This window comes from Trichosurus vulpecula, chromosome 4 (genome assembly GCF_011100635.1).
Source record: "Trichosurus vulpecula isolate mTriVul1 chromosome 4, mTriVul1.pri, whole genome shotgun sequence".
Taxonomy (NCBI): domain Eukaryota; kingdom Metazoa; phylum Chordata; class Mammalia; order Diprotodontia; family Phalangeridae; genus Trichosurus; species Trichosurus vulpecula.
This window is the reverse complement of record NC_050576.1, coordinates 391,905,691-391,933,284: the sequence shown is the minus strand read 5'-3', so window position 1 is coordinate 391,933,284 and position 27,594 is coordinate 391,905,691. Positions and strand designations below refer to the sequence as shown.

Sequence of the window (27,594 nt, the reverse complement as noted above, 5' to 3'; positions counted from 1 at the left end):
TGAGTGGGAAGAGGTGCGACAGGTAACTTAGTTCAATCCCCTTCATTTTGAATGAGGTCAAAGTAACACAGGTAGCAAGTTGCAGAGCTGGGATTTGAACCCGGGTCCCTTTTTCTAAATCCAATATTACTAAATACGTTCCTGCAAGCTGTGGGGAGCTCCTGAAGGTGTTTCAGAGGAGAGCGGCACGATGAAAGCAGTGTTTCATGAAGACTGATGTGACAGCAATATATAATGGTGCCTTAGAGAGGAGAGAAGATGAAGGCGGGGAAACAGGCTACTGCAATAAACTGGGAAATAAGACACTTAATTGAAGCGCCGGTTGTAATAAGAAAATGAGCAGTTTACATACAGACGCATGGAGTTTGAAGTGATGATGGAACTTTCAGGGTAGCAGCAGGTGTCCGGAAACACGGAAATGGAACTCAAGAAGAGACCACCATACAGGTGTAGATCTGGGGGCCAGTCACATGACAGCTGAAGCTGTGGGAGCGGGCATGACCCACAGGTGAGAAAGTGTAAGGTGTGGAAGGCAGAACCTTCAAGAATACCTACACATGGAGGAGAAAGAGGAGCCAGTGGAGGAGATGGAAAAGGGGGAAGAGTCAGGATTATAAGAAAATCAAGACAGGGATGGTAGTCAATAGTAAAAACATCAGAAAAACATCCTCTTTGCATGCTGTGTTTTACCTAGTGTCACGAAGTAGTAAAAGTCTGCAATTATCCCACAAAATATTCTCAAGAGAGATGAGCAAGTCAGGTACCGTCCTATAATTACACAGCTCACAGGCCCTTCCAAGTTTGGGTACAAGTTGAACTGCAGAGTCTCTCTGGTCCCTTTCACACTGGAGATTATCTGAATGAAAACATCCATTGACAGACATGGGAAGAGATGAAAGGTTCCAGCTGGTGGTAGGTGAGGAGCTGCTGACTGATACACAGATGAACTGACAATGTAAACTGACCCATTATAAAGTGCCACCATGTAATCAGGAAGTAATGGAGAGCCCCTTGGGATCTGTCCAACTTTAACAACTCTACCCCCTTCTCTATGTGGAAATGAATGATACTACTAGAAAGAACCTAGAACATGTCTGGAAGAACCATGAAACACTTAGTAGGGAACTAATACTTGGGAACACAAGGGTTTTCATTATTACTTCCAGCTGAACATAGTGGAGGTTGGAGGAAACAACTTGCTAAGAAGGCAGCATCAGAGAAGAGGATTCAGTTTTTTGGGCTATATCTTAAGATAAAAAAATAAAAGGCTTTTGGCTAGTGTTCCTAATATGGGTGTGGTGTGTGTGTGTGTGTGTGTGTGTGTGTGTGTGTGTGTGTGTGTGTGTGTGTAGACATGTACACACACAGACACACACACACGTATGCATAGCTTTGTTAATCTTATCAACAATCCTTTAAAAACAAGAATGAAAGCAGTAGGGCAAAACTGCACAGATTCAAATATCAAAGCAAATATTGCAAAGAGAAACAGGCAGGACATAGAAAAAATAGCAATGGGGGAGGGGAGGGGGGTCTCGAAATTTTGAGGATGCAATGATAGGGAAGGGGAAGAAATGATGCTCATGCCTTGGGAGACCTATGCACAAGATAGGGAAGTTTGGATACTTTTTAAAAAAGTGAATAAGGCACCCCAACACAAGGATGTAAATAAATGTGACCTCATAAGTAGCAAGAGTCTTGGCTGGGTTCAGGAACAACACAACAGATAATGGGAATAGCAGGATTCTGTAGTACAGCAACAAGACATACTAAGTACTCTGTAAAAACCCACAGCCTGAGGAAGAATGGTAAAGTTTGTGAATGTTAATAAAAGAAGGAAAAACAAAAGTGACGTCATAATCAGAATATGCCATAGACCACCTAGGATGACGGAGGCAATGGATGATAAGTTAATGACGCAAATCTACACCTCGTACCAAAGATATACTTGCACATTAAAATAGACTTTCTTGTGCCATAGTTTTTGGGTTATGATTTGGTTTTTTTGCTCTACAGCTCATTTTAAGAAGAGCTAGCATTAAGTGTTTTCAAAATGACTGACTAAAAACGAGTTCACTGTGTTTTCATGATAGCTGTCAAAGTTTACATCTTTGCTTTCAGATGAAAACAGGTAATTAGCTAACTAAATGATACAAATATATACATGTGTATGTACTGAAAAGATAAAAAGTTTAGAAATTATCAATGATGAAATGGGTTTTTTTAAATGAAATATTCATACAAAAGCTACGATTTTCTTATTCCCAATATTGGGCTGGGGTATACTTGTTGATGTACTGATGACTGCCATTTAAATGGGGGACATTAAACTCTTTCTAAGCATAGTTTAAATGAATGTGAATGCTGAAATAAAGGTTACTGAATATATGGTAGTTATAGCAAATGCCAACATTAATAAATTGTATCTTTCAAACTAAAACTGCTATTCTTCACCTTGTACAATAGCTAATGCTAATAAATGAATTTTACTAATATTAACTACCTTAGGCATCTAGGAGGCACAGTGCTCAGAGTGCTGGGCCTGGAGTCAGAAAGACTTTACTTTCTGAGTTCAAATCCAGCCTCAGATACTTACCCTAGGCAAGTCATTTAACTCTGTTTGCCTCAGTTTCCTCATCTATAAAATGAGTTGGAGAGGAAATGGCAAACCACTTCAGTATCTCTGCCAAGAAAACCCCAAATCGAGCCATGAAGAGTCGGACACAACTGAAAAATGTCTGGGAAACAACAAAACTACCTTTAGGCTTGTTTATTAATTAAAGTTAATTTTATTAAAGTTATTTTTTAAAATTTCTAACTCTTCTTAAAAGTGGTATCTTAAGGAAAATGGATTATTATATTTCTGAACTACTTTTATAACTAGGTAATCAGGAATGCAAGGTTAAAATATACGTTTTATTTTTACACTAAAATCACATTACTGTACAATACTTCATCTTACAAAGCACTTTACTTACATTACCTGATTTTAGTGTTACAACAACCCTTGCTATACTAGTTAATTGAACTGTTGTTATTCAGTTGTTTTTAGTCGTGTCTGACTCTTCATGACCCCATTTGGGCTTTTTTTGGCAAAAATTCTAGACTGTTTGCCATTTCCTTCTACAGCTCATTTTATAGATGAGGAACTGAGGCCAAGAGGGTTAAGTTACTTGCCCAGGGTCACATAGCTAATAAGAGTCTGAGACCAGATTTGTACCAGGAAGATGAGTCTTCCTGACTTCAGGCCCAGGAGCCCTATCCACTGCACCACCCAGCTGTCCTCAGATCTTCTTTACAGACAGACTAAGGGGTTTGTCCAAGGTCACACAGATAAGTATCAAAGGGTTCTACTGGAACCTAGATCTTCCAGTTACAAAGTCCAATACTCCCCACCCAGGGCCTCCTTTATGGATCTTGATTGTTATTCAGTATGCTAACTAATTCTCTGAGCTTTGGGTCCTTTGTATATTTATTTGAAAGGCATGTCATCTATTTCTTTATCCAAGTGACTAATAAAAGTATACAACAGACCTGCTCAGCTGATTTGGAGGTCCGGCCACAGAAGCAATCTCAAATTCACCAGCTTTTATCAGCTAGCTCAAATACCTTCCCTTCTCACAAGACTACCACAAGTGAACACCTCAATTTCTCTGCCTGGTATGAAAATGAGCATTTCAAGAGCTTTGCTAAAATCGATGTAAACTCCATCGACAGAATTCCCCCACCAGGGTTTTAACACCTGAAAAAAGCAAAAGTCAGCAATCCTGGTCAAACCAATCCAACCCAGTAAGAAATTTATATTAGGCGCCAATGTGCATGGCACTCAGCTAGGGATAAGACAAAAGTAAAAAGCTTACTGTCAACTTCCCCCTCTGTTTTCATATAGCTATTTGGTCTACAATTCTCTTGTATACTTACCATGTGATGTTCTTCTAAGCTTCTCTGAATCAGTGTTACCCTGCCCCACTCTTAATCTCATTAGTAAAAAAAAAAAAAAAGCTCGACGAAAGAAAGAACATCTTACCCAAAAATCTATCTCAGATCATCAGTGTCCTATACATATCAGACACTGAGATATTAAGTGAATGAGAGAAACAGACAGTGGCCAATGTCTGAAAATAATGAGCTGAGAATCAGACACCCCTCTCCATCTGCACCTCTGTCTGGTTTCAACTCCAAGGAACAAGATGCCCACCCAGGTTAAGCTCAGCACCTCTAATCTCATTGCCACAATGCCAACTCAAGCCTTAAAAGCCACCTCCTTCAGCCTCCTCTCTCTTCTGATTGAAGGGCTGGAGAAGAGAGTACCAAACTCCTCCCAAAGCCTTCCTCCTGGAGGGGTGGAAACTGGGCTCCAGCTCACTCCACTATGCTGGGTTACAATCCACAGAACAGGGATGTTCCCCCACATTGTACCCTTTGGTGTCTCCTCCTGTCCCCCCACCTTCCTGTTTCTGTGTGTTGTCTTCCCAATTACATTATAAGATCCTTGAGGGTGGGGTCTGTCTTGCTTTTTCTCATTTGTATCTGCAGCATTTGACAGAGTACCTGAAGACAGCAGGCAGGGGCTGAGTGGGAATCAGACCTGCTCTGCTTGGCCACAGAAGGTAGAACCTTTAAGAACAGCATATGGAAGAACAAGGAGAAGGATTTAGGGTTCCTGATTAGAATTCTATCAAAAGCAGAAATTGAGAGGATGTTACCAACTGGGGAATGTCTGAGAAAGTTGCAGTATACGATTATGATAGAATACTATGGTGCTGTAAGAAATGATGAGCAGGATGTTCAGAAAAACCTGGAAAGTCTTAATGAACTGATGCAAAGTGAAGTGAGCACAACCAGGAGAACATCGTACACAGTAACAGCCAGATGATCAACTGTGAATGACTTAGCTATTCTCAGCAAAAGTGACCCAAGACAAAGGACTCATGAGGAAAAATGCTATCCGCCCCCCGCCCCCGAGAAAGAAGTGATGGAGTCTGAATGCAGATCACAGCTTATTTTTTAAAATTTATTTTTTTTTAAATTCTTTTTGGTTGGGTTTTTTGGTTGTCTTTTCTTTTACAACATGACTAGTATGGAAATATGCTTTGCCTGACTGCCCAAGTATAAACTGTATCAAACTGCTTGCCTTCTCAAAGAGAGGCGAGGGAAGGGAGAAAATATGGAACTCAAAATTTTAAAAAAACAAATGTTAAAAACTTTTTACATGTAATTAAAAAAAATTATTTGGAAGTAAAAAAGTACCTCGGTAGATGAAAGATTACCCTGCTTTGAGCGATGACATGCTCTAAAGTGGATTTGGCGGGGAATGAATCGGACTTGATGACTAAGGTCCCTTCTCATTCTAATTATATGGTCTCAGCTTCAGCAAGTATGGAAGAACATCCATTAATAAGCATTTAAGTACCTAGCATGAGCTGTCTAGGGGCTAAGGACACGAAGACAGAGCTATTTATGATTCTGACAATGCAAATTCAAAAACAGATACACATAATTAAAAAAGAGGAAAGTCTATCAGTAGAACAAAGTAGGAAAGGCTGGATCAGAAACAACTGAATTCAATAACCCAGCGCTTGAGAAACCACCAAAATATAAATTACTTGAGGAAGAACTACCTACTTAATAGGAACTTCTGGGAAAATTGTAGAAGAGCTTAACAGAAAATAAGTTTAGAATGACATACATCACATACCACAATAAGGTCAAAATGAACATGCGAACGGAATACTGGAGATCACACCATAAAAAGATTCTTTTAAATTTTCAAAACAATCATATCAAGTACATTTGAGTTATGGATGGGGGAAGATCGATGCAATCACTTGGGAAAAATAATATCAATGAGAGGTAATGTAAAAGCTTTTATATCAACAAAGATCAATGAAACTAAGAAGGAAAGTAGCTAAAGGGGAGGGAGGGAATCTTTGCCTCAAATATTTCTGATAAGGGTCTGATTTCCAAGATTTGGAACTAACACAAATATTTAACACCAAAAGCAAACAAGTGATCAGAAGAAATGAACAATTATAAAATACTGCTCCAAATAACCAATAGGAGAAAATCAAGTCAAAACTCGCACCCAGCAAATTAGCAAAGACTCCCAAAAATTGAACTAACAATACCATGGGGACTACAGAAAAGTACAGAATGCTCATTGATTAGCAATGGAGCTGAGAAACGGTCCAATGGATATGAATAACAAGTTAGAACTACGAATGAATGAAAATCCATCTTATTACACACTCCTATTCATCAAGGGCTGTGCTAAGTAATGGGGATAAAAGATGAGAGATTTTTGGGAAAAGTACTGAAAGTTCCTGCCCTCAAAATGCTTACACTCTCATAGAGGGTGATTACCCATATGGAAGCCTGTGGCCATGGAAGGATATGTGGTTTAAAAGAATTCAGCGATGGGGCGTGCAACTATAAAATGCAGACCGATACACTCTTCCCAGTATTAAGGGCAATGGTGATTTGATCACAACTCTAGAGCTGGAAAGGAGGCTGGTCAGAGCGGGGGAGTGAAATGATCACAGTGGCTGATCAACATGCCTAACACAGTGGGGTTAAAATAGGTACAGGGACTGGACTGTGATTTCACTGGCGTAAGGAATTTTCCTAATCAGGAAGCTTGGTCTACAAAAGCATATTGGTACTTTCTCGGCAACCTACAGCTTTAGAAAGTTGCCTACTTCACTGAGAGATTAATAAGTAACTTGACGAGGGTCAAACATCTACTATGGGTCAGTCAGAGGCAGGACTTGAATTCAAGTCCTTCTGGCTTCGAGGCCAGCTCTCTCTATCTGCCGGGCCATGATAGGCCAAGAAGGGAGGCCCAAGGCCCTTTGTCCTGGACATGCTACTGCTAGGTAAGGGGTCAAAAATAAAGGACCCAGACACACCAAAATATTTCTAGCAGCCCTTTTTGTACTACAAAAAGTTGGAAATAAAAAAAAATGATGATAAATTAAGCTAAATAAATTGTGATCCATGAATGTAATGAAACATTACTACACAGTTGAGAAATGATGACTATGAAGAACACAGGGAGGCATGAGAAAATTATACATCTATAACTTTATTTCTATATATGCATATATACACATATTTTATGGGGGGGGGCCACAAGGGGGATGAGAGAGAAACACATTATGTGCATTGTCAAAGTGAGCAGAACCAGGAAAACAATATGCAAAATTACCACAGCAAAGTAAGCAGAAGAGACAACAGAAAATGGAAACTGAGCCTTATGTAATAACCATCATCATCATTGAGACTGGACCAGGAAAATGAGAAAGCAATGCCCGCCTTCCTTCTCTTCTTTTGCAGAGGTGGGGGACTATGAAGGCAGAACAGCATATACTGTCAGATTTGATTGATGTGTGGGCTGGTTTCTTTTTTTATTCCTTTTTATGAGGGATGGCTCCCATGGTAGGGAGGAGTGACAGACTGGGAAATGAAAGTAATATAAAAAAACAATACCAATAAAACAGTTTTTAAGAGGTGTGCAAAATGAAAGTTGGTCTTCCTGCTGGAAGAGAAGGCAAAAAGGCTGGCAGAAAACCTCTGTATCTCCAGCTTCTCAAGGACAATGAAAGAACACATCTGTGGGTAAGGGTTGTCACTGCTAGGCACATACCCCCAGAAGATCCAAGACAAAAAAAAGAAAGATCCCTTTTACACCAGGATCTTTACAGCAGCCTCTTGGTTTCAAAAGAGCCTCCTTTCTCTACTAGGGAATGACTAAACAAGCTGCTGCACAAGAATGAAAAAGATTATTTCATTGCTAAGAAACAATTAGTAATATTTTTTAAAGAAACAATAAGAATTCAAAGCAAAGAATGATTTGCTATTTTGCCCCTGGCAGAACAGAAGCTCCTTAAGGTCAGGGAACTTTTCTGTTTTGTCCTTTTATAGCCTGGACTTAGGGTGGTGCCTGGAAATTAGCAGGTGGCCACTAACAGGTGGCTGAATTGATGAATGTAGAAAGCTCCGTCATAAGATTATTAAGGCTAAACTACGTTCATGGTCAAAGGAATTATCCTAGAGAATAAATGAGAAGGAATCATCATCATTATTACATTTATATAGTGCTTTAATTTTTGCAAAGTCACTTCTTTTCATCCTAGTTCTTATTCGTTCTTCCCAATAACACTGCGAGGTAGGTGTCACGATTACTTTCATTTTTATGATGAGGGAAACTGAGGCACAAAAAAGTTAAGTGACTTGTGCAGGATCACGCAGCTGCTACCCACACGTAGGGGTGTCAAGAGTAGTAGAAGTCAGACTAGACGGTTGAGAAGAAAGGGAATGAAGGCACTCGGGGTTAAGTGGAGAAAAGACAGCTTTTAAAAGAAGTATGGTTTAGAAAATGAAGAGATGTAAGATGAAAGCTACTCAGAACGGTAGGACCTAGTGAGGATTTTTCAAGGACGGTGGAGACAGGGATATGTGTAGGCATCCAAGAAAGAATGAGGAGATTGGGAGAGACTAAAGATTAAAGTGGAGGACAAATGGGGAACAAGAATAATCCAGTAATATGAGGGAAAAGGCAGGAGGTTATGAAATCTAGGCTGCATGGATTAGGGTTTCCCCAGGACAAGAGAAGGGCCAGCTCTCTTTTTAAATGTTCTTTTTTCATTGTCAATTTAACAATAATCAACAAATCTAAACATATCAGTACCCAAAGCAGAACAAGGAAGAGGGTTCACCCTCAATCATTCCTTGATACCACGGGGACTTCAACATATATCTTGGTGTTCATTCAGTTCCTCTCTCTACTCTCTGACCTGCTCTTCCACCCCACCTCAACGACATGCAAAAACGGTCAACCCTTGACCCTGACAGCCCTACAAGTGTTCTGCTGCTTTACGCTGAAGAGTTCTGATGTTTCTTCCCCTCACTACCTTTCAGCACTCAATGCTGTGAACCTTTCTGTCGTCAAGTCACTTCAGTTTGTCTGACTCTTTGTGATCCCACTGGGGTTTTCTTGGCAAAGATACTGGAGTCATTTTCTACTTCCTTCTCTAGCCCGTTGTACAGATGAGGAAACTGAGGCAAAGAGGGTTAAAGAGACTTGCCCAAAGTAACACAGCTACTGTCTGAAGCCAGACTTGAACTCAGGGCTTCCTGACCCCAGGCCTGGTAGCTGCCCCAAGATAGCCAGATTCTCCACAGGATCCTTTTTCATTCCTTACTCTCTCAACCCACACATTCTCTCAGTTAACATTTTTATCTCTGTAACATCTCTCATATGGCAATAAAATGGATAGAGTCCTAGACATCTAATGGGTCCCCCTACCTCAAGTCTTTGCCAGTGCCAATTTATCCTCCATCAGGCTGCCAAAGCCATTTTCCGAAACACTTGTCAAACCTTACCCCCTACTCAGTAAACTTCAATGGCTCCCTATTACTTCCAGGATCCATTATAAACTCCTCTGCTTTGGCTTCTAAAGCTCTGGGGCCCTGCTTCTCTCCTAGTTTCTCAGTCTTATTACACTAATCTACCCAATACTCCCTTTGATCCAGTCGTACATCCTACTTGGAGTTCCTCACGCACAAATCTCCATCTTCTATCTCTGCTTCTTTACGCTGGCTCTCCTCCACTGCCTGGAACGTTGCCCCTCCTCCCCTCTGCCTCTCACAAGCCCTGGCTCCCTCCAAAATACTCCTTAAATGATGCCTTTTGCAGGCAGCCTTTCCTGATATATGCAGATGTTAGGGCCTTCATCGCCAAGGCTACCCGAAATTTATTCCATATGTACCTTATCCATATCTATTCATGTACATGTTGTCTCTCATTAGAATGTAAGTTCCTCCAGAACAGAGATCGTTTTTGCTTCTCCTTTTACATCTGTTCTTAAATTAGTGCTAGGCACAAGAGTGCTTAATCATGACTGACTGATTACAAAAGAAAACGTAAACTTCTGTTACATATAGCTTTTAAGGAATAGTGTATATATATATATATATATATATACACACACACACACACACACATATACACACACACACACACAGTTATTCACACACACACGCACTCAGAGTTTAAGCTTTAAACTTAAGCTTAAAACTGCACTAAGACTTTTGGGACACATCGTACAAGCGTGTGTGTGCACACGTGTGCGTGTTTATCTGTGTGAGTGTATAATAAGGTAGTAACAAAACCACTCTATTTTGTCTCCTATTCTTTTATTTAGTTCTGTGCACTTAAAATATTTACTAAGGCTCTCTTTTTCTCACATTACTGAGAAATAATGAACTAAAGATTCAGTAAGATGTGCATTCTCTGACACAGTCAATGTGTTGATTTGGATGATACGTATTTGTTGAAGAGCCACAAATTGAAACAGAGGTTATCAAGGGGTTGTAAAACGAAGAGAAAACAAGAGGAAGCCCCTATCTAGTGGCCTCAATATACTAAATGTACTTGGCACGGATGCTATCTACCCAATTTTTTTCTTATGGGGCAAATATGGGCATAGAATAAGAGTTTAATAAGCATTTATTAATTTAAGTCCCATAAAGACCCCATTAAAAAAGAAAAATTACAGCTTGAAATCATGAATGAATGGATATACTAAAATACTAAAGAAAATAATACCAAATACAGTACTTCAACACATTTTAAAATAATTTTTATGCTGACCAAGTAGGAGTTATAAGGAATTCAAGGAAAACAGTTATCAGGAAGGAAAATAGCACGACCATCTCAACAGATGCAGACCTAGTCTTCAATAAAATATAACTCCCCTTCATGATTAAAAAAAAAACCCCAACACGAAACACTAATGTAACACTTTGTTAGAGCCTTTCCTCTAAAACAATAGGTCAGACTCACACTATGGGGATTTTTCTTAATCCTTAATAGCCTCTAAGGTGTATTTTGTCTCCATCCAGGTAACCCTGGGAACTTCTTCCTCACCTTCAGAGTGAGATTACAGGATCATAGTTGGAAGGTCTCCAACCAGGGACCACCAAGTCAGTCCAATCCCCTTGTTTTCTGGAGAAGGAAAATGAAACCCGTGGAATTTAAGCAGCCTGCCCATGGTTAGACTGGTTGTAAGGGTTACGGCGGGCAGTCAGGTGGCACAATGGATAGTGCCGGACCCAGAGTCAGGAAGACTCATCTTCTAAGTTCAAATCTGGCCTCAGATACTTATTATCTGTGAGACCCTGGGCCACATCATTTAATTCTCATTTTCCTAAGTGTAAAATGAGCTGAGAAGGAAATGGCAAACTACTTCAGTGTCTTTGCCAAGAAAACCCCGTAAGCAGTCAAAGAGTCAGACATGACTGAAAACAGCTCAACAACAAGAGTTAGGGGCAAAAGTTGACCCAGGTCCTTTAATTCCAGAGTCAAAGAACAGGGTGTTCCTAAAGTCTGGAGACACAGGCAAAACCGCTTATTTTCAAGAAATGAAATGAATGAAATTTTAACAACATTTCATTTAATATTAACAAATAAAATCTTCAATATGATTCTCAACATTTGTAATGCAAAAGTTGATGGGCTTTGCAAGATTCATGTGAACTCGATGCAATAACTCCACATTGCCGCCAATTGCCCATGTGCCCAGACTTTAGGAACACCCTGTATTTCTTCTCTTGTACCATGTTGCTTCTTGAAACCTTAAGTAAAAATTAAAGCACGTTTAAAAGGAAAAAAAAATTCCCTTTCATGACTGAAAATTGTAAATTGTAATGACTATGGAAGAATAGGAAAGAAGTTTCTAATATTTTTTTTCCTGACAGGCAGAGACAACTATGAAAGAAGCTTACGAAGGGGTCTCAACCCATCTCAACTGTAGAACCCAGAAAATGACTTTTGCAGGCAACAGAAGAGTTGGTACAAACATGCCCACACTGTCAGGCTCAATATTTCAATGAATCCTTAAGCCACTCAAGCTCTAACCAAGTCTATAGTGTGACATGACATCTAAGAAATAATGTGATCTTAAACAATAGAGAGAGAGAGGCAGGGTCCAGGAATGAAGAGATAGGCCTGTTCTACGCATCCCTCTTTCACAGTAGACACCAGAGTGCAGGAAAGACACAGATAAGCTGGAGACTATCTAGAAGAAGGCAACCAACCAGCATAGAAATGGCCCCAAATCATGCCATATGAAAATCAATTAAATGAACTGGAGGTGTTTCACCTCAAGAAGGAAAGACTTGGGGGGCACACGACAGATGTCTTCAAGTATCTGAAGGGTTGTCATCTGGAGGAAAGATTAGACTTGCCAAACTAGGAACAATAGGTGGAAATCCCAAAGAGACAAATTTAGGCTTGATGTAAGGAATGACTTTCTATAACAATACAAACGATACGAAAGTGCAATGGGAGGTCATAAACCTCAGCAAAGGTATTCAAGCAAACATGAGACCGACTCTAGTAAGTCTCTGCAGCCAGAGTATTTATGCAAACATACAACACAAAAATATTAACTATCGGCTAATCGACTTCAGCTTTGAACAAGTCACTCTGCAAAACGAAGGGGCAGGACTTGATGGTCTCTGATGGTCTCTAAGGCTCCCTTCAATCCTAAATCTCATGATCCTACAGCAATAACTACAACATTACACTGACAGAAACAAAGGAAGGCCTAAATAATCAGAAAGATTCACAGATGGGAATTCAAGGGCATGTATCAAACCAGTAAAACCTGCCAATAGTCCTTAAATCCATTTACAAATGTCAATAAAAATGTGTCTTTATAAAATGGATAAAATGATGGGCTTTTTTCTTGTTTGGTTTTGAATAAGAAAAATAAGCAGGTAAAAATATCAATGGCTCCTTTTATTTTTAAGCTGAAGGTGGGAGTCTGAAGACCTGCGTGCAAACACCAGATGTGCTGCTATTCAAACTCCAAGAAGCCACTTCATCTCTCTAGGACTTGATTTCCTCCTCTGTAAAATAAGGGGCTGCTCTAGATAATCTCCTTTGCCTGTGATCCCCATTAATGCCCAGGGATTAGCTGTTTACATAAGGTATGACTTGCCCTCCCAGACTTTGGAACAATGATGATAAAGAAGCTGTAATCAAAACTACACAGAACTGAGCAAAACCAGAAAAACAAACAAGAGAACAGAGATCAGAAGCACATGTGTGTATTGATTAGACTTCCACAGGATTTGCAGTGGTTGGGTAGATAATTGTCCTTCACAAGTGATGCAGTGTGGCTCCGGAATCAGAGGTGAGAGCACCATGGGTCCACGGTGTTCATTTCAAGAATCTCACGTGAGTTAAAGGTAAACTGTGTCCTGAGAACGGCCCAGCCCCCCTCTTGCAATTCAACTTCTCTTCTCCTAACTCTTCAACAAAAATATCTTTTGAAAATTGCCAGTTCAAGGGCCACTAGGTGGTGCAGCGAGTAGAGCACCAGCCCTGAAGTCAGGAGGACCAGAGTTCAAATCCAGCCTCAGACGCTTGACACACTTACTAGCTGTGGGATCTTGGGTAGGTCACTTAACCTCAACTGCCCTGCCCTCCTTCCCACCACCCAAAAAAAGAAAATTACCAATTCATCTTAGAATGCAGACAGAAGCCTCTTTTTTAGGTCTGGGTTTTCTTTTGCAGCTTGGCTAAGATAGAAATATGTTTTGCATCACTTCACATATATAATCTACATCAAATTGCTTGCCTTCTCAAGGTGGGGCGATGATAGAAAGGAGGAAGAGAATCTGGAACTCAAATTTTTAAAAAATGATAATGTTTAAAAAATGTTTCACACAGCTGGGAAATAATTAAAAAATAAATAGAAATACACCAAAAGAAAAGGAAAAAAAGAAAATTACCAGTTTATTATAATTATTGTTAATGAAAGGCAGGAACATAAGGGGATGAAATCCTGGACCCTGGGTCAGGAAAACCTGGGTTGAAGTCAAGCTTCAGACACCATCTTCTCTTGGGCTAAGGCAACCTACAAACTCTAAGCATGAGGCAACTCTAAAACTGAGTTACTAAATTACAGCTGGCTAATTTATTTCCTGTAATAGCGAAGGGAGTTCCCATACCATGACATGACACCCATATAACACTATAAATTTGACAAGTACTTTCACATACTTATCCCATCTGATCTTTACACCAATATTGTGATATGGTAGCTAGGACAAGAATTTTCCAGATTATCTAAGGCTCACAGACGTTAAGAGATTAACCCGAGGTAAAAGCAAAAGTGAGTAACTAGGGGGTTTAATGTATGTTTTCTAACTTCAGAACCTATTATATATCCACTATACCATCCTAAACTTAGGTTAATTTAAAAAACTTTAAGAATGTTTGTAGAGAATATGCTCGTGAAAATCTTTCAAATATAAAAATATTATGTCCAAAATAGACACTTCACAAAACTGGCATTTAGCAACAGATGAAAATATTGAATTCTACTACATCCAGGCAATAATCACAAAATTAACATTCCATACATATTCTGAGATAGGAAATAGATGAGTACAGGTATTTCCAGATAAATAAAAAAAAATCTATCTTTTCTTCTCTTTTATTGCTTTTTGGAGATTATATGATGGTCTCCCTAGAGAATCCAGAGTTAGCTAAAAATTAACTGAAACGGCAACTTCAGCAAAGTTCAGAATATAAGATAAACCCCCATAAATCAAAAGTATTTCTGTATATTTAAAATAAAAAAACCCAGGAGGGAAAAATAGAGAATTCGGGGGTGGAGCCAAGATGGCAGCTGGAAAGATGGACTTCCTTGAGCTCCCCCACAGGTCCCTCTAAACACCTATAAAAAATGGCTCTGAACAATCTCATTTTTATGGTAGTATTTTTTTCAGTGGTCTTGTTAGCTTATCCTTTTCCGTTACCGTACTTCTTATTCTACCCACCCCTTATCCTCTCCTCCCATCCTCCTAAATCTTAATCTACACACCCTTTTTGGCAGTTCATGGTACCTTAACAAAATCTGACCATGTCTCAAGACATAAAAATTTTATAGTTAAAAGCAAAAGGCAGAAGATGGTGGCTGGAAATCAGGGACTTGCTTGAGCTCCCACCCAGGTACCTCAAACACCTATAAAAATGGCTCTGAACAAATTCTAGAACTGCAGAACCCACAAAATAGCAGAGGGAAGCAGGGCTCCAGCCCAGGGCAGCCTGGATGGCCACTAGGTAAGGTCTATCCCACTGAACTGGGAGCGGAGCTGAGCAGAGCTCTGGGGTGCGCCTGAAACAACCAGACAGGGAGCCTGGTGGAACAGGCCCTAGCGCCCTGAATCAGTGAGCTGTGGCAGTTACCAGACTTCTCAACCCACAAACACCAAACACAACAGAGAAGGTCAGTGGGAAAAGGTTCTGAGACAGAGTGAAAGGACTTAGCAGTTCGGCCACAGCCTGGGTGGCAGCAGAGGTGGTGCAGCTCTGAGGACAGAACTACAGCTGCAGTTGCTTCTGGCCCCAGGCCCACCTGCTAGGAGGAATTAAGTGGCCCATCAGAGCAGGAGTGCAGAGCCTGCTTAAGATCTGAGTCCAGTCTGGGTTGGCAGTTCTTGGGGGAGGAGGAGTGCTGCTGTGGCAGAGCTTGCTCTGCAGAAATAGCTCCGAAAACAACAGAGCAGCCCCTCAAGTTTGGGACAAAGTACTCTCTACTCTACAAGCCGTCATACCCCAACAAAAAACTCAAGGGTCAAGTAGTTGGCTGGGAACATGGCCAGGCAGCGAAAATGGTATCAGATTCAGACTCAGACTTTGGAATCTTTTTCTTTGGTGACAAAGAAGACCAAAACATACAGCCAGAAGAAGTCAACAAAGTCAAAGAGCCTACATCAAAAGCCTCCAAGAAAAACAGGAACTGATCTCAGGCCATGGAAGATCTCAAAAAGGATTTGGAAAATTAAGTTAGAGAATTAGAGGAAAAATTGAGAAGACAAATGAGAGTGATGCAAGAAAATCATGAAAAACAAGTCAATGATTGGCTAAAGGAGACCCAAAAAAATGCTGAAGAAAACAACACTTTAAAAAATAGACTAACTCAAATGTCCAAAGAGCTCCAAAAAGCCAATGAGGAGAAGAATGCCTTGAAAGGCAGAATTAGCCAAATGGAAAAGGAGGTCCAAAAGACCACTGAAAAAAATACTACCATAAAAATGAGATTGGAGCAAGTGGAAGCTAGTGACTTTATGAGAAATCAAGATATTATAAAACAGAACCAAAGGAATGAAAAAATGGAAAACAATATCAAATATCTCATCGGAAAACCCACTGATCTGAAAAATAGATCCAGGAGAGATAATTTAAAAATTACTGGACTACCTGAAAGCCATATTCTAGAGCCAGAGGGTAAAATAGAAATTGAAAGAATCCACAGATCACTTCCTCAAAAAGATCCCAAAAAGAAAACTCCTAGGAATATTGTTGCCAAATTCCAGAGCTCTCAGATCACAGAGAAAATACTGCAAGCAGCCAGAAATAAACAATTTGAGTATTGTGGAAACACAATCAGAATGATACAAAATCTAGCAGCTTCTACATTAAGGGATCAAAATTCTGGAGGTCAATGGAGCTAGGATTAAAACCAAGAATCACCTACCCAGCAAAACTGAGTATCATGCTCCAAGGCAATATATGGACTTTCAATAAAATAGAGGACTTTCAAGATTTCTCAATGAAAAGACCAGAGCTGAACAGAAAATCTGAATGAAGAGAAGTATGAAAAGGTAAATGAGAAAGAGAAATCACAAGAGACTTACTAAAGTTGAATGGTTTTGTTTATATTCCTACATGGAAAGATGACCTGTATAATTCATGAGACCTCAGTATTAGGGTAGCTAAAGGGAATATACATATGTATATAGACAGAAGGCACAGGGTGGGTTGCATATGAAGGGATGATATCTAAAAAAAAAAAATCAAATTAAGGGATGAGAAAGGAATATATTGAGAGAGGGAGAGATAGAACGGGGTAAATCATCTCACATAAAAGTGGCAAGAAAAAGCAGTTCTGTTGGGAGGGAAGAGGGGGCAAGTGAGGGGGAATAAGTGAATTTTGCTCTCATCGGACTTGATCTGAGAAAAGAATAACATACACACTCAATTGGGTATCTTACCCCACAGGAAAGAAGGAAGAAAGAGATAAAAAGGGGGGGGACGATAGAAGGGAGGGCAGATAGGGGGAGGGGGTAATCAAAAGCAAACACTTTTGAAAAGGGACAGGGTCAAGGGAGAAAACTGGATAAAGGGGGACAGGATAGGATAGGAAGGAGCAAAATATAGTTAGTCTTTCACAACTTGAGTATTGTGGAAGGGTTTTGCATAATGATACACATGTGGCCCATGTTGAATTGCTTGCCTTCTTAGGGAGGGTGGGTGGGGAGGGAAGAGGGGAGAGAATTTGGTACTCAAAGTTTTAAAAGCAGATGTTCAAAAAAAAAAAGTTTTTGCATGCAACTAGGATATAAGATATACAGGCAATGGGGCATAAAAATCTATCTTGCCCTACAAGAAAGGGAAAAGGGGATGGGGGTAGGGGGGGAGTGACAGAAGGGAGGGTTGACTAGGGAAAGGGGCAATCAGAATATATGCCATCTTGGAGTGGGGAGGAGGGTAGAAATGGGGAGAAAATTTGTAATTCAAACTCTTGTAAAAATTAATGCTGAAAACTAAAAATATCAAATAAATAAATAAGTTTAAAAAAAAGAAAAATAGAGAATTCTAATAAAAACAGAATTTATAAAACATTTGGGAGTCCACCTACCAAACACACTAGAACTATAGCAATACAACTACAAATCACTCTTAACAAAAATCAAGCATTCCTACACAACTAGAAAAGGAGAAGTGATTATAAGCAGTTGTTAAGTGCCTAGTGTGGGCCAGGTACTAGGCTAAGTGCTGTACAAATACTATCTCATTATGTCCTCACAACAACCATATGAGGTAGATGCCATCATTATCATCCCCATTTTATTGTTGAGTGAACCAAAGCAAATAGAGTTAAGTGACTTTCCCAAGATCACACAGCTAATACGTGTCTGGATTTGGATTTGAATCCAGGTCTTCCTGACTCCAGACCCAACATTCTTTCCGAAGCATCACCTTGCTTCCTCTGGAGAAATATGGACGAAAGGGGCAATACAACAAAAATTATAATAGGGCATAAGTTAATTTGCCTGTTCAGTGCACTGTCAAACTACCAAAGGTTTATCTCGTAGAGCAAGAAAAAAATAATTAAATTATCTAAAAGAACAAAAGGCCTATAGCCACTACATCTACTTATGTAGCTACTAACAGGACTAGATCTCAAAAGTACAAAGCTGGATCATCAAAACCACTTCATAGTGGTTAAGAAACAGAGAGATCAATCACTGGAAGAGATTAGGTATACAAATACAGGAGTAAGGCAACAAAGTAGTACAGTATCTGATAACCCCATAAACCTCTACTACTTAGGAAAGAGACTTATAACTACAAAAAATGCTGGGGGAACTGGAAAGAGATCTGGCAGAAATTAGATTTAGACTAACACCGCACACCAGACACTATACCTGATTTCAGTGTCAAGTATATTTCTAACAGAAATACAATAAATCAACAACCACAGGAAAAAATATTCCATATATCACTAAAAAGGAACATACAAATTAAAACAAACCTGAGAATTCATTTCATACCCATCAAATTAACAAAGAAATATGATTAAAGAACAGAAATCAGAAGTGTTCAATTGTAGGAATAAAATCAGCTCTTAGTACATGCCAAGATCGTTGTTGTGTTGGTAGTGTTGTGTTTGTCCTTGTTTCTCGAAGAGGACCATGGCATCAGGGAAATGATGAAATGACTTGCAGCTGACTTTGATATGAGTGAGGGAGGGCTGTACACGGTCCAGCAGCCTCACTTTCTCCTCCAGAGCCATCTGGATCCAGTGGCCTGGTATTCACCAGGACAACAGGAGATGGACCAGGATGCAAGACGAGACCCTGGCTCTTACCAGGCTAAGGTCTCTTCAGACTCTCACTCTGAGTGAGGTAACGCCCATTCAGTGAATAGGTCTTTTTAATAAGATTAAAGGGGCCAAGATACCAAGACAGGCAAAAGAGATCCCCTACCCTCAAGGAGCTCAGTCTAGTGGGGGATTATTTAGACAGGCTAGTCACAACGGAAAGAAATCCACTCAAGTCTTTCTCTGATTGTCTCAACAAACTGTAGAAGTGAGTGAATTTTTGAAAGGTATCAGCATAAGCGCTCCTATGTCCTGACAAGACTTAAAGTCTTCCACATACATTCAGCAACAAATGATATCATTCATCTGAGAACCAACTAAGTAAGCTGAGAGAAGCTCATCGCCAGTAAGTAGGTCACCGGGTAATAAATGTCTTCAGTACCAGAAACTCAAAAAGATTAAAGTTTGAAAGAGTTGAAATGTACAATAGCAGAGATATAAAAATGGATGAAACATCAGCTCCTTTAAGCACTGAAGATAAAGGTGAATACCTTAGTTTCTTCAACTATAATGATAGCAGCTACTTCGCAGAGAATAGAATGAGATAATATTCAAAAAGCACATTGTGCTGTTGATTTTGGAGAAGTGTCTACAAAACCATTTCGATAAAAGCCTTGCTTAGTTCTTTTTGCAAGTACATTGGAAATCAGTAAGACAAATGTTAACAGGTAATTTAAAACTATTTTTCTTTAATAATATAAAAACTACATTTACATGGAATTATGAAGTTCATAAAACATTTCCTCACAACAACCTTGTAAATAAGACAATGCAAGCATCCTTACTCTCACTTTATAAATGAGCAAAGGGACTCAAAGATTAAATGATTTCCCTGCAGTTATTCAATTGTTAAGCATTTGAGTCAAGTTCAAAATTCTTAATATTATACTACCACATATGGAACTTCGCTAAAAAAATAATTTTCAGAAATATACTTATCAAAATTCCAGAATCAATAAAGACCTACAAACAAAAATGATTAAGTCACATTGGTTTATGACATTACTGAGTCATTAAGCTCTAAAATAGGGAATTCTAACACTGAATGTACTAGTGATACACTATCCAATTTTGATCAGGCCAGTGACAATTCTAAGGTGGCTCAGCTTTAGTCTTGGTGAAAATCGATACTGGGGTAAAGGCTAGTATTTCCATCTATACATCAGTAAGTAAAGGGAAAAGTGGCTCAATGCTCTCCAGCACAGGATTAGCAAAGGGTGCCAACCAAAATGATTTACTGCATACTACTAAACATTAAAACAACTACTTGGTAAACACAAAATGGTCAATTCTCAATTTCAATGAATCTGTCTGTATTCCTATTACATAAAACAATGATAGAAGGGACAGTTATATTAATGAGTATTACATAAAATACATATTATATAAAAATTAAATTAACTTCAATTACTATAGGTATAAAACTCTAAAAGAAGTTTAAAGGTTATTTAATAAATTAATTTTTAATGTTAATTATTTTCAAAATGGGCTTACCTTTTCCAGGACTGAGGTTTTGGTCTATAAAAACCTTTAGCTCTCCATTTGCTTCAATTAGGCCGGCCTATAAAAGAAGATAAAGCATATATTTACCATCTACAAAAGCTACAAAGTTAAAGGATGTGAAATCTTACCAAATTAACAAATATAAAAGCATTAAAATGCAACACAGTCATCTGATTTCCAAAGAACCTCACTGAATCACTACTTTGCTAAAATGTCTTAAATTCATACAACTCATTAGAAAATTCTAAGTTAAAAAAAATCAGCGGTTATTTACTGGAAGACTACTATATCCCCAGAATTATGCTGGCACGAAGGAGGATACAGCTTGTTGAACATCCTCAATAACACAATAATACCATCTGAAAATTATAGCTCTTTAGAACCTGGCTTTTATTAACCAACTAAAGTTAATTTCAAATAGTTCAAGGAATAAGCGATATATTTATGTTCAAATTCAACAAATATTTATCATCTGCTGTGTACGTAGCATCTTGCTAGAGGTTAGAAACGACAAACTGAGGTAAGACTTGATAGTTGCTCTCATTGAGCTTATATATTAATAAGTGGATTTTGGTTGTTCAGTTGTTCAACGGTGACTCTGTGACCCCACGGACCAAAGCATGCCAGGCCCTTCTCCTCCACTATCTTGTGAAGTCTGTCCAAGTTCATGTTCACTGTTTCCACAACACTAACTATGCATCTCATCCTCCTTTTGCCTTCAATCTTTCCCAGCATCGGGGTCTTTTCCAATGAGTCATGTCTTCTCATTATGTGGCCAAAGTATTTAAGCTTCAGCTTCAGTATTTGACCTTCTTTTGAACTGACTTCTTTAAGTACTGACTTGTTTGATCTCCTTGTCGTCCAAGGGACTCTCAAAAGTCTTCTCCAGCACCACAATTTGAAAGCCTCAATTCTGTGGCTTTCCTTCTAGTGCAACTCTCACAGCCAGACATTGCTTCTGGAAAAATCTTAGCTTTGACTATACAAACCTTTGTTGGCAAAGTGATGTCTGTTTTTAGACTGCTGTTCAGATTTGCCATAGCTCTCCTTCCAAGGACCAAGTATATTTTCATTTCAAAGCTGCAGTCACCATCTGCAGTGATCTTTGAGCCCAAGAATATACACTCTCTCCCTATATTTGCCAGGAAGTGATGGGCCCAGGTGCCATGATCTTAGGTTTTTTTTGATGTTAAAGCTGGAAACCATCTTTTACACTCTCCTCTTTCACTGTCATCAAGAGGCTTCTTAATTCTTCTTTGCTTCATTCATCTGCATATCTGAGATTGTTGATATTTCTCCTGGCAACCTTGATTCTAGCTTTTAATTTGTCCAGATTGGCATTTTACATGACATACTCTGCTTATGAGTTAAATAAGGTAACGATATATAGCCTTGTCATATTCCTTTTCCAAACTTAAACCAAGCAGTTGTTCCATATTGAGGTCTAACTGCTGCTTCTTGGCCTGCATATAAGTTCTTCGGGAGACAAGATGATTTGGTACTCCCATCTCTTTGAGGACTTGACACATTTTGTTGTGATTCACGTAGTCAAATGTAGGCAACAAAGAAGCAGGTGTTTTTCTGGAACTCCCACCTCTTTCTAATCTCTTCTATTTCTGTTAAGTCCCTACCATGTTTATCTTTTATCATGTCCATTTCTGGCATGAAACATTTGTTCTGGAAGAGATCTCTTGACTGCCATTCTGTTGTTTTCTTCTATTTCTTTGCACTGATCATTTACGAAAACTTTCTTATCTCGCCTGGCTATTCTCTGGAATTCTGCATTCCCTTGGGAGTATCTTTACCTTTCTCTTTCCTTCTTTCTTGTTCCTTTTTTTGGAATGTTTTTTTGTTGCTGCATCCTGTACAGTATTGCTGTCCATGGTCCATGGTCCTTCAGGCATTCTATCTACTAAATCTAATCCTTTAAATCTGTTCATCACTTCTGCTTCACATTCATAACGGATGTAATTTAGCTCATACTGAATTTTGTAATAAAAGCCTCAAGATCTGAGCCACATTCCAGATCTTGATTGGCTACAAAGAGATGACTAGCTGGTCACAGCAAACACTCTTTTCCAACAACCCAAAAGGTGACTCCACATACGAACATCACCAGATAGTCAATATCACAATCGAGAGGGGATAAGACATAAAAACAGAGAGTAAGAATTCTAACAGAGATAAAAATAATTTGAAATAGAGAAATGATACAAAAATAAAGTTAGAGGGGTACAAAACAAAGAAAGGCTTTGTTTGTGATGGGAGGAGCTTGCTGAATGGGTAGAGTAGGAAGGGGTGGAGCAGGGCTAAGAGGAAATGAGGAAGAGCAGTCAGAGCTGGAAGAGAGAGACACAAAGCAGCAGCTAGTCCGAGTGAGAGGCAGGGAGTGATTTTGCTTGAGGGTGTTCATTTGTGGAAAAGCCCTAACAGAGGGAAGGCTTGAGGATGGCAGTGTTCCCTGCACTGATAATGGGTATAGATTTCGTTGTTGCTATGATGGATTTGGCTTTCTGGTGTTTGAATAAATGCTTTGGTTTCATCTTCAATGAAGAGAATCTGCTATATTATTCAATTCAGAACTACACCGGCATATTCACAGCATTCGCTGTGGGTATCGCGTTGGCCCTACATTTGGCAACAAGTATGGGATCGCGAAGTATCAGACCTCTCTACCTGGAGGCAGGAAGGCTTCAGGGAAGGAAATGGATATCACAGGATGGGAGGATTTACCTTATTCCTCCCTGGCAAGAGAATGGGCTAAAAGCATAGGGCTCTGTGAAAACTGGGAACTGAGGCTACAGAAGGAAGGTCCCAGAGATTTAGAAAGATGTTTGCAAGGAATACCAATAGAACTGGAAAACAACTGGCAGGGGTGTGTAGGAGAGACTGGGCCTTGCTAACAAGTTGTCACATTATGTGTAAAAGCAGAGACAAATTACTGGAGTAAAAAGTTCAGATGGAAAAGGAGTTAGCTGGTTTGCATGAGAAGCTTTCTGTGCTACGGCATTCAAGCTTTCCTTTGGAAAGTCTCATGTGGTAGAAGAAAAAGTAGCTGTGAATTTAGCTCACAAAAAGGAGCAAAAATGTAACAAGAGGAAGGTACACGCAGCCCTTGCACAAGCTGGGCTTGATGGGGACCCAAACACCTGCCAGGAAGGTGCATGGGAGGAGAATGGAACAAAGTTAAATGAGGCTTCTAATGCAGAAGTTAGCCCAATACTATGAAGGAAGCAAGACGGGTACACAGTGTTTAAGGAAATAATTGAAGATTTTACTCAACAAGAGGTCACAGATATTTTGAGTAGATTCACCCCCCAAAATGGGGAAATCATTAGTATCTTGGATGGTGAAAATCAGTGATGAAGGGGCCAGAGGAGTAGGGATAACACAGTTTGAAATAGGTATTAGTAGGCATTGTTCAGAATCCTTTTGTACAGCAAATTTTTAGGGATTAACATATGCAAGGAGATAACAATGCAACTAATCTGTTAGCTTTACCTGCACAAGGATGGAGCAGCCAGTATCTTACTGACTTTATGTGGCCTGCTGGACATAGACCCTGGTATTCGCTTACGGACTGTATGAGAAAGTTAAAGGAAGATGTAATGAAGACTGCAATTGTGATGGGAGACATAGATGTCTATCTCTTAGCAGTTTCTCATAGAAATATCATAGTGAAGATGGCTCCTCCTGCTTATAAGCACCTAATTCTGACTCTACTAATTGGGGAAGTAGGGCACCCTGTTTCAGAGGTGCTGGATAAGATTTCACAGTTAAGTGACTTAGGGAAATGTGAAAAAGATAAATATCCTCAAGAGAGAAGAGTAAATAGCCAGTGGAATCAAAGTCAGAACAGATTAACAAGAAAAGAATTGTTTACTGCTCTATTGAGAGCAGGGATGGATTTTGGAAGAATAGATGGTATTCCAACTAATGCACTATATAAGATGTACCAAGAAAAGGTACTTCACATTAGACAGAACAGGGAAGTAGGAACTACTTCCTTCTGATCCTTCTGAATCATCATATCCAAGTTTGTCACACCTTCAGGGAGAAGAGGAAATTAGTCAAGCTCCAGCTCAGATTAAAGAAATACATAGCAGTAAGGAGGATAGGAATTAATGCAGTTTGAGTTGGTTCATGGACTCCAGAAGCACGGCTGACCCAAGATTTATCCTGCTTCTTGGTTATTGTCTCCTTATTCTTTTTGGCTTTTCAACTTCTTTGCTAGATTTGTTTCCAGCAGGTTTAGGGATGTCACCCCTTGTCCAAGACTGTGCTGTGTTACCCCTGGACCTGGCCGTGACCAAGTTCTGGATGCCAGCTAAAGAACTGACCCCTCAAATAGGACCTCTTGGGGCAGGGACAGCGCTACGTCCAATCTCAGCAGGAAGCAGCTTAGGAAGAGACCTTTGCCCTTTAACCCAAGGGATTTTGGGCCCCATTCAAATGACGGGGTGCTTGTGCTCAAGCTGCACCCTAAGATATAGTTCTGTGCGTTTATTTTGGTTTATCCCTGTTATGTAACAGATGTGAAAGAAAGATCGTAGGGTCGAATATAATGGTAATACAATTTGAAGATCTTCTCATCCATTAATAGGCCCATGTGACCTGTCTGAGTCACATGGAAGCCTGAACCTGTGGGGACAGTAGCTTACTGAATGGGTGGAGCAGGAAGGGGTGGAAGAGGAAGGAAGGAGGTAGAAGGTGCAGTAGAGCTGAGAAGAAGTGAGGCAGAGCAGTAAGAGCTAGGAGAGAGAAAGACACAGAGCAGTAGCTAGCATGGATGAGAGCCAGGGAGAGATTTTGCTTGAGGGTGTTCACTTGTGGGAAGGCCCTAACAAAGGGAAGCTTGGGGATGGCGGTGCCCCCTGCATCAATAATGGGTATAGATTTCTTTATTGCTATGATGGATTTGGCTTTCTGGTGTTTGCATAAATGTTTTGATTTCACTTTCAATGAAGAGAATCCGTTATATTTTTCAACTCAGACCTACACTGGCATAATCATAGCATTTGTTGTGGGTATCGCATTGGTGCTACAGTGCCAAATAGCAAAGCATTCAAATTCTTAAAGGAAAAATTAAGTTAAGGCAGGAAACACAGTAAAACTAACAGTGAGGAACCTCAATTTTCCCTTCTCAGACATAGATAAATCTAATTATAAAATTAAAAAGAAGCTAAGGAGATGAACAGAATGTTATAAAAGTTAAATATGATAGACCTCTAGAGAATACCAATGGAAATAGAAAGAGTATAACTATTTCATAGCTGTACCTTCACAAAAACTGGCCATGTATTAAGGCATAAAAATTTCACAAACAAATGCGGAAAAGCAGAAAGGCTAAATGCATCCTGATTATAATGTAATAAAAATTACATTCAACAAATGGCCTTTAAAGCATAGATTAAAATTAACTGGCAACTAAATAACCCAATCCTAAATTATGAGTGAGTCAAAGAATGTATTGTAGAAACAATCAACAATTTCATTAAAAATAAGGAAAACAATGAAACATATGAAAATTTGTGAGATGCAGCCAAAGTAGTAGTTAGGGTAAAATCTGTATATCTAATCACTTACATCAATAAAAAGGAAAAATGCAGGTGAATGAACTAGACATACTTAGAAAATCAACAAATCCAAAACCCCACATTAAACACCAAAATATGAAGAGATTAGCAAAATTTAAAGTTTTTTGAAATGAATAAATAAAACTAGGAGTTGGGGGTGGGGGAAGAGAAATAAAATAAATGACTAATTTCATTTTAAAAAAAGGAAAATCAAATAATCAACATCAAAAATAAAAGATTAACTAACCAGTGAAGATGAAATAAAAGCAATTATTAGTAGTTATTATGCCCAATTCTATCCCAGTAAAACTAATAATCTAAATTAAATGGATGAATATTTACAAATGCCCAGAACATGACACAGAATATTTAAATAACCTTATCTTAGAAAAAGAAAATGAAAAGGCCATAAATGATTTCCCTAAGGGGGGAAAAAATCTAGGACCAATGGATTTACAGGTGAATTCTACAAAACATTTGTTTAAAAATTCCAATATTACATAAACCCTTTGGAAAAAAAATACGTTAAAAAATCACAGAAATATGATGCAAATAAGGTCTTAATACCTAAACCAGAGAGAGTAAAAACAGAAAAATAAAACTATAGGCCAATTTCCCTACTGAATAGTGATGAAAAATTTTTAAATAAATTACTACTAAGGAGATTTTGGAAATATAGCTCAAAGATCATATACTATATGGCCAGCCTCAATTTATACCAGGAACACAGGGCTGGCTTCACATTAGAAAGACTATCAGCATAATGGACCATGTTAATGACAGAAACAAAAAAAAAATGATTGTTTTGATACAAAAAAAGCTTTTGACAAAATATAACAACCATTCCTATCAGGAACACTAGAAAGCACAGGAATAAATGAAGTTTTCCTTAAAATGATAAGTAGCATCTACCTAAAACCAAGAGCAAGCATTATCTTTAATGGGGATAAGCCTGAAGTTTTTTCAATAAGATCAGGAGTTGAAGCAAGGCTGTCTTATTATCACCATTATTTTTCACTATTGAATCAGAAATATAACAACACAGTAAGAAAAAGAAACTGGAGAAATACAAATAGGCAATGAGGTGAGGAAACAAAATTATCACTCTTTGCCAATGATATGATGGTATAATTAGAGAACCCTAGAGAACCAACTAAAAAACTAGTTGAAACAACTAGGAACTTTAGGAAAGTTGCAGGATATAAAATAAACCCACATAAATCACCAGCATTTCTATATAATACCAACAAAACTCAGCAGGAAGAGATAGAAAGATGAACTTCATTTAAAATAACTGTGGACAATATGAAATACTTGGGAGTCTATCTGCCAAGACAAACCCAAGGACTAAAACAACATAATTACAAAATACTTTTCACACAAATAAAGACATATCTGAACAACTGGAGAAATATTCATTGCTCATGAGTAAGCTGAGTCAATACAGTAAAAATGACAATTTTAAGTTAATTAATAAGTCAATGCCATACCAATAAAACCATCAAAGAAATATTTTGTGGAGCTAAAAAAAATAACAAAATTCACCCAGA

At 38.9% G+C, this 27,594-nt stretch overlaps 1 protein-coding gene across 4 annotated transcripts in view; it reads right to left on the bottom strand.

Annotated features, from left to right (window-relative positions):
- TFDP1 (transcription factor Dp-1) overlaps nt 1-27,594 on the bottom strand; it is a 132,173-nt gene that overhangs the window by 48,641 nt on the left and 55,938 nt on the right. For all 4 annotated transcript variants that reach the window (XM_036757617.1, XM_036757615.1, XM_036757618.1 and 1 more), the window contains exon 3: nt 20,460-20,526. In XM_036757617.1, coding sequence (XP_036613512.1) covers nt 20,460-20,526 — 67 coding nt within the window. The remainder of the gene's footprint in view (nt 1-20,459; nt 20,527-27,594) is intronic.